At 36.1% G+C, this 13,027-nt stretch overlaps 1 protein-coding gene across 1 annotated transcript in view; it reads right to left on the bottom strand.

The window, feature by feature from the left end:
* Positions 1-13,027, bottom strand: part of TINAG (tubulointerstitial nephritis antigen) — an 84,222-nt gene that overhangs the window by 69,236 nt on the left and 1,959 nt on the right. Inside the window, exons 2-4 of the mRNA XM_043591668.1 lie at positions 9,537-9,600; positions 8,778-8,867; positions 2,223-2,337 (exon numbers count right to left, since the gene is read on the bottom strand). Of these exons, the coding sequence (XP_043447603.1) occupies positions 2,223-2,337; positions 8,778-8,867; positions 9,537-9,600 (269 nt within the window). The remainder of the gene's footprint in view (positions 1-2,222; positions 2,338-8,777; positions 8,868-9,536; positions 9,601-13,027) is intronic.

Genomic DNA, 13,027 nt, shown 5'->3' with positions numbered 1-13,027 from the left:
CTTGAGGTATTTTCTATGTAGTCGCCAGACTGAGAATCGACATATTTTGTAACTCTTTCTGTAGCAACCAGTTCAATTCAGTTCACTTCCTAGAAGTACTTGTTATATTTCTGATTTTCTTCCATATCCATATATTAGGACACCTCCAACACTTGGAAACTTTTTGAAAGGCCCTCAGTCCTCAAGCTACTACACCCTAGAAATAAGAAGCTATTTCCTTACCTTACATCATGAGTGAGTAATGGAACTCTTACAGATCAGCCAGATTTTCCTTATTGCTTTCCTGGAATAAGCCGGCAACTGTGTTCCATTAATTCAGAGCATTGGGCAATTTTAATTCTCCCAAAGTACTAATCATTAAGATTTTTCATGTAAATATCTCCACAACGATTTTTATGCAAACAAATCCCCAGCAACTAATAAATGAATTAGAATTAGATTTCCTTTTCTATACTGTGGTGAGTGGCAACTTGGGAAAGGAACACAACTCATGTCTAGAATATAAAATATTCCAAGTTGCAAAAATTAAATCTTAAAAAGGAAATGTTAGAAATAATACAGAGAAAATGTATATAGACACCCAAATGAGTATTTGACTGACTGGAGCCCTTAATAAAAGCAAGCGATAAAACAATCCTTATAAAAGGAATGAATTTATTCTTTCTTGAATAATACTGCCTCTTTTTTTCCCCAGATGGTGATAAATAAAAAAAAAAAGCAGCCAGAAAAAAAATAAATAACACTTCCAACTGATCATAGAATTAGGTCACTAAAAACCATGAATCTGAGCCACATCTCTAAAGATTTTGTATCTTACTCATTCTAGGAAAGATCCAAAAGTATCTCTACAGCTGATCATTTCATCAAGTTAGCTCTGCTTTTTGTTATTTTGAACCTGAGCTGGCCAAAGCTAACTGATTCTACTGGAATGTTAAGGGACAATTTGGGGGCCCAGATATTTTAAAATGGCCTGTCTCTGCAATTTAAGTAATTCTGTGGTGGCTTTTCACTTTTCCCAGTCTCAGTGTGACTTAACCTCCCTCAATCTCACCTTTCTTGTCTTTAAAATGTAGATAATCATAGTACCCACTTCATCAAGCTGCTGAGGAAATTAGAGGAGATAACGTATGATAGTGTTTATAAGAGCGTTTAACACACGACTACTCAATACATGGTGGCTATTTTGATCTTTTCTGATGTTGGTTATAATTTAGTAGAACCCATTTGTGGAATTTGAATTGGTATAGGAACTCAGGGGACCACATCTCTTGAAAGCAAAGTACATTAAATGCTTCATGAGAAACCTGTGGATTTGCACCTCATCCAATGGCAAACAACAGCCCTGCTCACTCCGGAGACACAGAGCTTCCACGCAGCCAGGACCTGAAGCCTGCACTGCACTGAAGCCTCCAGCCACTTAGGAGCACCTCTCAGCCCAGGGCAGTCGTACAGGCCCTTGAATACAGTCAACATCTCAGCTGAAAAGTATGTGTGCTCCACACAACACACATCTGGTGGTCGATCTGCAGCTCTACGAGTTAGAGGTCTGTGACCCTGGAGACCTAGAAACCTCTTATATAAGATACCTATTATCAGATGACAACGTCTCTTAAAAACGAAGGGGAAAGCCAATACAATAGTGCAAAGTGTAAGAGTGTAGGAAACACAGCAATTTCACGAAGGAGTTTGTGAGGTCATCTGGCAAAATTTGAAGGTGCTCCTGTAGTGGAAATTTTGAGGATGCACCTTTACAAATTACCCTAACATACATGTCTGCAGTTACTGCCATTTACCTTAGCCTCATGTGATAATGGCTAGCCCCAAGACAGCAGAACTCTGTCTTGATGAATTCAAAAGATATCTGTGTTTACTGAAAAAAAGAAAAATATGGACAACTAATGCCTTGCTTGAGCACTGGGTCACTTAATGACTAATAATCAGAAATATGAAATTCTATGAAATCGTTAGTGTGCAAATGAATACACGATCATTGTTAAAGGCAGGAGACTTTCTCTATTAGACATTGGTGAATGTTCAGAGTTCACACGAAACTTCTGAGGAAGGTGACAACTATTTTGGTAAAGACTTTCTATTTTTATGACAAAATTTTAACTCTGAAAGCTCAAAATTCATGATTTTAGTTATTTAAAAAATCTTCAAATGCACATGCAAACATGCCTGTACAAACACATATATACTTGAATCAAACAGAGAACACTTACTGTCACTTCATTCATACTCAGAAGCATGGGACTAGGTGGCAGGGTGCCAAGACGATACTTGAAACCTTCTTCTAAAGTCATTCCCCAGAATTGGCTGTAGTTCTGGGCTGTCCATCTGCATTCCAAATGAAAGGGAAAAATCGGTACAGGAAATGTAATATCACTTTTATAAATACATGTTTGCTTATATTTCTGAAATTACATAACATCAGAACTATTACTGTAAGCTAGATATCCTTTATATAAAGAATGCATTATTGCTTTCTCTTATAGTAAAACATATGAGGCATTTCTTAAATTATGTCTATTTCAATAGATTTTCATGACTTAGATGAGGAACCTAAGGCTATATCAATATACACTAAATTTAAGAATATGAATCTTTACATATTATATGGGATTAAGTGGCAAAAAGACCAATATATACAGTTTCATTTAAATGTCATAAAATGAATTTTAGGAAGAAACCTGAAGGGTGCCTACGTGGCTCAGTCGGTAAGGTGTCTAAATCTTGATTTCAGCTCAGGTCATGATTTCGCTGTTCATGGGATCAGATCAAGATCTGTGCTGGTACCATGAAGCCTGCTTAGGATTCTCTCTTCCTCTCTCTTGGTCTCCACCCCCTCTCTCTCAAAATAAATAAATAAACATTAAAATAAACAAAGAAGTTTGGATGTACAGAAATGTACTTATAGATTAAACAAGGTAATTGTTTTATACATAATTTATATTTAAAAATAATTTGACCATGTAAAAGGAAGTATCCATGAAAAATTGAGGATAAAATAGTTATGCTTAAAAACATACTTCAGTGCTTATTAATTTTATTAAATATTTTATTATTTATTATTTATTATTTATTATTATTATTATTTATTATTATTATTATATAGGACAGAAATATTCTATCCTATATTAAAGAATTAATTTGTATAAGTGCTCAATAATCTTCGTTATTATTAATGATGATATAAATTCAAATGATATGAAATTAAATAGCAAAAAGTACTTATTTTTTTAAAGACAATGTTTGTGCCCTTTTATAGGAAAAGAAGCTTTGTTTTCAAAATCTAACATTGAAATTTAAATTCAACAAAAAAATTTATTTTTTAAGGGTCATTTTATTTTATTTTATTTTATTTTCTTATTTTATTTTTTGAGAGAGCAAGAGACAGCATGAGCAGGGGAAGGACAGAGAAAGAGAGAGAGGCACAGAATCCAAAGCAGGCTCTAGGCTCTGAGCTGTCAGCACAGAGCCCAACGCAGGGCCAAACTCATGAACTATGAGTCGGGACCTGAGGTAAAGTTGGCTGCTTGACCAACTGAGCCATCCAGGCACTCCTCAACAAAAACTTTCTTTAGAGATGAAAGGAGATGAGAAAGATGATAGTAATTTAATCATTGATTGTTTGAATTATTTACAACTTGAGGACAATATATTTTCAGTACTTAAATCAAACTAAATTCAATCCTATTGTGCTAATTACCAAAATTGCTTATAGTGTGATATACTATCATGCATGATGGAAAATACAACTCGATGTTGAGTAATATGTCTACCAAGTTAATGCTTTTTTTAAATCTGTTAGTTAATAAAACCTTAAGCAACTGTGAGCCACAAGCTTATTTATTTTTTATTTTTTATAATTTTTATTTAGATTCTAGTTCGTTAACATATAATATTGGTTTCAGGAGTAGGATTTAGTGAGTCATTACTTGCATTTAACACCCAGTGCTCATCACAGCAAGTGCTCTCCTTAATACCCATTGCCCATTTAGCCCATCCCCCCACCCATCTCCCTCCATCAACCCTCTGTTTGTTCTCTATCATTAACAGTCTTTTATAGTTTGTTTCCCTCTCTCTTTTTTTCCTCCCTCCCCATATGTTCATCTGTTTTGCCTCTTAAATTCCACATATGAGTGAAATCATATGATATTTGTCTTTCTCTGACTTATTTTTGCCTGGCATAATACCCTCTAGTTCCACCCACGTTGTTGCAAATGGCAAGATGTCAGTCCTTTTGATGTCTGAGTGGTATTCCATTGTACATATGTGTCACATTTTTTTTTTGCCCATTCATTAGTTGATGGGCACTCGGTAAGCCACAATTTTAGAGTGCAATCTCCACCACCAAAGGAAATCTTTGACTATGTTAGATACTGCCCCACATTTAAGAGACCATTAGGACCAGCCATAGACAAAACCATGACATCAGTAAAGTATGTTTTTGGTGCCCTACAACTGGTAGTTTTCAAATATTCAGATACATTTGTGGTCACTTAATTAATTACTCAATTTCATGAGCAGGGATTGTTATTTAAAAAAATAGAATACAGGAGAAATAATAGGAAATATTAGTTTATTGCACATAGTGAGGGTAAGTATTATTTTTATATATGTAAGTGTGTGCGTGTATAGCATTTGTTTGTACAGGTATGCATGTGCACATGTGTGCATATTAAATCCACAAAGTTAAATGTACTTTTTACTGTGAATTATGCTCAAAACAGTGTGAAAAGACTACTATTCTCTTCCATTCTCTTTGATCTAGACTCATAACTTTTCCTTCAATCCAATTTAGCATTTACTGAACATTCTTAGTTTATCTTATTCTCTCTTAGAGCTTAGTAATAAGTAAATTTCTCTCCAGGAGCTCAGACCCTAAAAAGACTGCAACGATAGAAATGACTTCAGTATGTGTCATTTATTAGCAGTATGTCAAGGTATGATCAGAGTAGAGGATTCAAACACAACTCTGCCTGAAGGAATTGTCTTTTTTTTTTTTTTTTTTTTTACAGAAAGTGACTTTCGTGCTCGGTCTGGAAGGATGAGAATGAGTTTGATGAGCAGGTTTCAAAGAGGACATTTATTCTTTAAAAAAAAAGGCAAAGTATACAGGTTTGAAACTGGGTAGCACATTTAGCAAAGAGCAGATACGTTTAATGTTAAACCTATAGAAAGGCCTAGAGAGACAGAAACAGGAAATATTGTAAAAAATAAGGTAGTAAAGCAGTATTTGGGCCAGAATGTTACTTTTGTCAAGGAGTATAATGATATTCTACGAGCAATGGAGTATCATTGAGGATTTTTTTTTTTAAAGTGAATAGCAGAATCAAAGCTTTGACTTAGAGGGATAACCATGAAAGTATAAAGGATTGGTTTCAGTTTGATGAGACTGAAACAGAAAAATCAGGTCATCGTAAATGAGGCCTGATAAAAAATTACACTTAAGGGGTTCCTGGGTGGCTCAGTTGGTGAAGCATCCGACTCTTGATTTTGGCTCAGGTCATGATCTCATGGTTCATGGGTTTGAGCCTCACTGGGCTCTGTGCTGATAGCAAGGAGCCTACATGGGATTCTCTCTCTCTCTCTCTCTCTCTCTCTCTCTCTTTCTCTCTCTCTCTCTCTCTCTCTCTCCTCTCTCTCTCTCTCTCCCTCTCTCTCTCTGCCTCTCCTCCACTCACACTCTCTCTCTTGCTCTCTCAAAATTAACATACTTAAAAATTTTTTTAACTATGTAAAAAATATAAATGCACTAGAATATAGCGGAGGGGTAGAGAACATAAATATCTTAAAGAAACCATGAATGCAGATATTATGAGAGACTAGTGACTGCCAGTGAAGAGGAAAGAAGAATCAAACTAATTTCTGATTTTCTGGCTTGGATGACAAGGCAGAGGGGAATCCAGTCACCAAGGACAGGTGGAAGTGGTAAATCCTTTTGGTTTGGGGTATGTTGATTTGAGAAACTATTGAAAAATCAAAGGCAACTTATCCAAAAAACTAAATTTTCAATTCATTAAAAAAAAAAAAGTTTAGAGATGTGGTAGATAAAGGGTCACAAATAATTTGTGATTTTTTGTACCAAGAAGTGGATCTATTTCCCCAACATTTGAATGTGGGCAGGCATAGGGACTTGCTATGCCCAACAGAAGGCAAGAGAGTTGATTCTGTACAACTTGCAAACTTAGGCCTGAAAAGCAGTCAGCTTCCCCTCGTGCCCTGTTTGAACCCCGGCATTATGTGGAGAGGCCACGGCTAGCCTGCTGGAGACACACAGGCCCAGCGACAGCCAGCACCAACCACCAGGCAGGGGAATGAGGCCATCTTCCACAGCTGGGCCCCAGTGGAGGCTCCAGATGCCTGTAGACATACGGGTAACTGCGGCAGAGATCAGGAGAAGAGCCTCAGCTAAGTCCGTCCCAAGGTCCTGAAGGGAACAAATGAAAAACTCATGGTTTTAAGCTGTTAAATTCTGGAGTGGTTTGCTGCACTACATCAGATAATTGAAAGTTATCTATCTCCCTTTGTTCCACTAACTTGCTGATTATTACACCTGTACTAATTTGGCACTTGCATACTGCCCTATCTTTAGAAATCCTTTCATAAACTGATGACATGTTGACTCCTCAGCTAGACTGTAAATTCTTGTAAGACAGAAATTATTTATTTGTATCATCAGCAGTGCCCCCAAGAGAAACACATTTTGCTAATATTAATTGATTGCATTGAAAAAATAACACAGGGAATAAGTATGCACTCAAGTAGCTTATGCAGAATGAATAAAGACTTGGATCTAAAACACCACCAAGATGAGAAAAATAAGTGTTTTAAGGCAAAGAGAGTATATATTTGCATGTAGGCTATTTTGAAAACCACTTAGTAAGTGTTGAATAATAGGATTCTCATTTCACACATGAAAACAATTTGAACATCAGGAACAGAAAAAAATCTGAGTGCCAGAACTTTTATTTGATTTTTTTTTAAATATTTATATATTTTTGAGAGAGAGGGACAGCATGAGTGGGGGAGGAGTAGAGAACAGGAGGGAGACAGAGAATCCAGAGCAGGCTCCAGGCTCAGAGCTGTGAGCACAGAGCCCGACGCAGAGCTTGAACTCTCGAGCGGCGAGATCATGACCTGAGCTGAAGTCTGACGCTTAACAGACTGAGCCACCCGAGTGCCAGAGAAGCTTTTAAATTCAAGGACTCCCCCTGCCGTTTTTTCTCCTCTGGTAGTAATTTTAGTTTCACTCCTTTTCTTCATAGCTTGTCTCTTTTATCAAGTTTTTTTCTTTGCCAATGGATGTGTCCTTTCACTCCAATTATACTTCACTTTTTGTCCTTTTAAGGTCATCTGTGTTTGCTACAAAAGGGAAGTCCATGCCTCCTAACTAGTCCTCGAGTTATCTCACAGTGAACAAATGATAGACAGAAAAAGAATTCTCTTCCTACCAGCTTCTGTATCTTATGTGTATTTTCCACGTTGCCTTTGACTGTGGTTCCCGGTGAGTTCTGTGATGGTGGAAAGGCAGGCTGCTGCTGATGTCTTCTTGGAAATATGTGCTCAATAGGCCAAGCATTTGAATTATTTTAAGAAGCCGATTCAGATCATTTCTTATGATGACACACACTCTTATGTTGTTTTAGTGATTTAAGTATCACTTAGCCACAGAAAAGTATATTTTCCCTAGAAATACTTAAAATGTCATATTATTACCTAAAATATTGGTTAAACACGTGTACACACACACACACAAGAATTGAGCATGGTTGAAGAGTAACAATGTCAAAAAAACTGTAACTTTCTAAATTTCATGTCTTCCAAGAAGATATATGGGGTACGTTGAAATTCAGTGTCATCACTGTGTTGGGAAATATCTGTCCTGTCGTCTCATTCGGGGAAACTGATACTTCTAAGTTTTAAAATTGTATTTCAGGATTTAATCATTTTTATAGTTCCTTGATAATAGATCTTCTTATGTGAAATCCTTTCCAGAATGTGGAAAATGTTACTAAGGGAATATAGAGATTTGATCAATGGCAATGGAGAAATCCTGAGGTGGATACCACCCAGCTATCTCTCTTCCTTTCAGCTGAGTAAAGAAAACCAGTGTTAACACTGACATCATAATTCCCTCTATGGAAACAGAGAAGCCACCTAATTTATTAATCTTTCAGAGAGCATCAAACCATTATTGCCTATGTTTAAGCATCAATGAGCCTTATGTTTACTCTATTAGCAAAGTAAAATGGCTCAACTTGTCTTGTGATTCAACCATAAGTGAAATTGGCTACAGAGGTCATGTCAGTGAAATTGTCTAGATGACTGGTTATTTGGGGAATCATCAAGATTGAATATTGACCTCTTACGTTCTGATTCTCCCAGGCTGATTGGCTGGGTCAGGACAGCACCAGAGGGAGAGATATGGTTTATAAGAATTAATCAATGTTTTGCCTTCTTCCTAATTTTACCCAAATACTTATCCAAACCAAAGCTTCCTCTACTCCCCTCATTCACACCATGACACTGCTCCTTCCTAGACAATTTATGACCCTGTTCTATATGTCTTTGTGCGTTTTAATTTTTAACTATTTAAGATCTAACTACGTGCATTCCACTCTTACATGTCTTTCTATTTCTCTCCCCATTTTTCTCCCACTCTTTCTTTTGAAATAGTGACCATTTTTAGAAGTAAATGGTAAGAAATACATTGTTTGAAACCTGAGAAGTAACTGAGACTGCCAAAGTCTAGAAAGCAAGATTTTTCTCACCCATAGTCTCCTTTATTGACACGTTCGATTAGTTCTGGTTGAACAAGGCATACAAGCTGGGAACATTTCCATTGCTGTCCTGAGCATGTGCTGCAAAGATACAAAAATCACAATAGTGGCCTACCCTTTATGGAGTACATTTATAAAATGAGTAACCAGAATTGTACATTGTTAAGGCATAAAACATATTCTTGATTAATGATAGCCACATGCCTATTTGATTCTTGACAAAAATAAAATAATAATACATGCATTAGCTACCACTCAATATACTCTTAACTTCTGTCCTAGGCAATTAATAAATGAAATGACCACACAGTCAATGAATTTTGAAAACATAAGATAATTTAGACAGTAGATTCAGTGTATTTGTATTCGGAAACTTTCTGTGGAATAATCATTTCACGGCAGCCTGTTTTTATATGTTGTTACTGTGATCAAAGAAACACGATTGGCCTCTAGCATATCTTGCCTGTAGAATGCTTATAATTAAGAGGTAAATTTAATGCAGGCCTGCTGTATAATAAAGGCCACTGTCACGAACAACAAACCATGGCATTCAAAGACATATCTGTGGTTAGATTTTTTCAACATTCATTAAAATGAAACATGCTTATATAAAGCTACAGATATGTGATATCCTAGGACATATGATTCTATCTGTATTTAAATATCAGTTTTATTTCACAATAATCCTTTTATTTGAAGAAAACATACACCGACAGTAGAGTTCAGTTGTGTGCCACTTAAATTCATTACCAGGAATTGCAGTTTTCCTTAATTACTGATCCTTCTTCATAAGGTTGGCCATCTCTGAGGCAACCTGTTAACACAACATGTAAACAAATGAAAATTCTAAATTGAATAATAAAGTGCATTAGCACAACAAGTAACCTAAAATTCGGTTTCGTTTCTCAAATATGCAAAAATACTTGGTGCCAACCTGATGAAAATTCACATCTGGTTTGTGTCAAGGTTTACGTATAGAATTTTTCTAAGCTTGTTTCCATGACCTTTTATCTTTAAAACTGCCCAATAAGTTTCAACAAAGGGTTTATAAAGCATGAAAACTAGATTAAAAAACAGAATTAATTACTAACCACACTGAAAAAATAATGTGTTTAAATAGGTGAGCAATAAAACAGCACTTGAATAAATTTAAGGCATTTCTCATTTAAAATTCTAAACAAGTCTCAAGTGAATATGACTAATCATGTATGACAAGGTTAAGGAGCTCAGAGTTTTGGACCAAAATGTGAAATTGTTTCATTGAATTCACCCTTTAAAGATACATTCTATTTTTTTGTTTAGGATTTGGATCAGGAAAAAAGTCCATGACCCAGTAAGATTGTAGCCATTTGCGTTCCAAATCCACACGTTTCTCAGTTAACTAAAACTAGTTGTTAACTAGTTTACCAGATTATATAAACTACTCAAAAGAGATCAATGGTGTATTATCATTATATGAAAAGCATCAATAAGATAAGGTGAAATTAGTTCCTGGGTTCACAAAGTAACCAGTGGCCTGTGAGGAAATAGGGAATTCATGCGAGAGTAGAACCTTAGAAGCAAGAGAAAAAGTATTTCATAAGCAGGGGTGGTCAGCTATGTGAAGCACCACTGAGAGGCCAAGAAAAGGAGAACAGGCACGTGAATGTTGCATTTGACGATGTGAAAGTCTTTGACCCTGCCAAGAGGGATTTTGGTGAAGTAGCAAGGAATGGCATCCTGTGGGAATGGATTGAATAAGGACTTGGAAGTCAGGAAGCAGATGTTTCTTTTAGCTCTTTTACCATCAAAGAAAAAAGAAAAAAAAGGAAATGAGACAGACGCTAGTTAAGAACATGGAGCCAAGGGAGGGCTTTTTCAAAGTTGGGAACTAGAAAAACATATTTTGTAAATTGATCGTTGATCCAAGAAAGAAGGAGGCAAAACATGATGCTTTAGGAGAGAAAGAGAGGGAGAGAGAGACGATTTTACTAGTGAAGATCTTGAAAAGACACGACAGGACAGGATTCAGAGCTCAAGAGGAGGAATCGACTCAGTGTAGGCAGTAACCCAGAGAGAGGGAGGTTGAAATTTAGGATGATGGAGATGAGAGAATTGCCAGTGGCTTTATTTTCTCAATGACACGTGTATGCAGCACCTCAGAGTGAGTTAATCAAACTGGTTACCCACAGAGCATCTCGACAAAAGAAAAAAAAAAGCCAATGACTGTTGAAATTAATAGACTTTTGCAACTGAACAGTCATTAATCCAAAATAAGGCAAATCAGACATTTGGAGAGTGAAATCATTGGCCCACTGATTAAAAAAAAAGATGATATGATGTCTGTAATTTATTTTAATATTCATCATAATGCATTATAATATCTGCACTGGTCTAAACCTCATTTTAGGGAAGGCAGTTACTTGCTCCGATCAGGAATCCACATCCCAGGCATGGACACTAGCATTCACCCTGAAAGGCCAGACTCCAGGGCAGCTGCTGCAAGTGCTTCTATTATCCATTTTTGGATGCACACTAGAGCATCAGTATAACGAACATCAGAACTGGGCTTTCATTGGTAAAATTAGTGGCTTTGAATCAACATGATGGATATAAGTAATCAGCTGTTGTTGATTAAATTAATAGTATTGAATTTATGCAGATTAACTAAAATATTTAAAAATCATACCCCACTCTTATACCCAACAGTGTATATGTTTCTCTTAAGGTCAAAAGCCTTTACTCATAGACCTGGTGCCACCCTAAGATTGATCTTTAAAAAGTTCTACATTTCCAGCCACTGGGTAGGAGGCATTCTCATTCCTTGACACCCACTGTAAGGGTAACAGAATCCTACTGCTATTATTATACTGCTTATATTATGATATACTGCTGTTATTATCACATGTTCCTCCAATAACATATTCAAGCGAGGAAGATGTGGGAACCTCTTAAGGACAGGGTCTTGAGACTTCATGAAGCTTACACAGGTTGTATGAATTGGTCTATGTCTGCTTACCAATACAGATTTTTGTAACTACCAGTATATGGCAGAATTTGGACTGTGACTTCTCTTCATTATAATGTGGTTAAGGAGCAAACAGCCCTTATCCAATTCAGATGTGTCAGTGGCTTACACACATTTTTTTTTTACCAATATGAACATAAGAGTTAATCAAATTAACTTAGGTCTGTTTACAACAGATGGTATACTAGACTCTTTCTCTAAGATATGCTACACCAGAAGATTCATCTGAAAAACCCATTTTGGTTTTTTTTCAAACTCTTACCACTTTTTTTTCTGTATTTGACATTGAAACCCTGTAATTACTAGGAGTTACTATCAGAGAAGGGGGAAAAGAAAACACACACACACACACACACACAGAAGAGAGATATTTACCAGTATGCCCTAATCCAGTTTATACAAAAAGGACATATTTATTTTTATAACTCTTAAGATATTGTACATAGTTTTAAGTCACTGGTTGAAAAAGAGCTCCTGGGACAGTTGCAGTATAAAGAACTAGATATAACACCATGTAATTAGATAACTGAAAAATAGTATTTAGTATATCAGTGAATGAACAACTTAGCATCTCAGAGGAAAGTCACATTATACATGCACAAATTGGTATAAATAATATACCATTGTGTTTTTATTTTAATTTTATACGATTTTTAATATTGTGTAGTGCTATTTTCTTTGAACCAGCTACTTTCACAAGATAAAACAAAGGAAAACAAATTACCTTCATAGAAGTAACTATAGTCTAATGTGAACTTTTTACTACTAAATAAAAATGATTAATCGCTTCCCTTCATAATGAATGGAATAAAAACTATACCTGGAATATAAATTCTACCTAAATCATAACGCTAAATTAAAGCTGTTGCAGAATTCTAGCTCTCCAGCAAAAATGGACATTGATGGCGCAGTCATCATCTCTATCCTCACAACAAAGCTCCTTTCCTAAATGAGCTATATGTTTAATATAAGCTAAAATACACTGTAGCGCATCAAAAGCACTACAGCTTATACGTAATATTGAGACTCAACACCCATGAGGCCACCCCTATTCCCACTTAACATCTTCCAATGAGTCCTCATAACAGAATAAAATCTCAAATCTTTAATATAGCCTATACATCTTGGCATAATCTGACCTCTACTTGCCTCTCAAACCTCATCTCATGTCACCTCCAACCCTCCGCTAACCATTACTCTCCGGAAATGGTGGCCTCATTCCAGTTCCTGGACC

This window comes from Prionailurus bengalensis, chromosome B2 (assembly GCF_016509475.1).
Source record: "Prionailurus bengalensis isolate Pbe53 chromosome B2, Fcat_Pben_1.1_paternal_pri, whole genome shotgun sequence".
In the NCBI taxonomy this organism is placed as follows: Eukaryota; Metazoa; Chordata; class Mammalia; order Carnivora; family Felidae; genus Prionailurus; species Prionailurus bengalensis.
The sequence above is the reverse complement of the archived record's forward strand: the minus strand, read 5'-3'. Positions and strand labels throughout refer to the sequence as shown.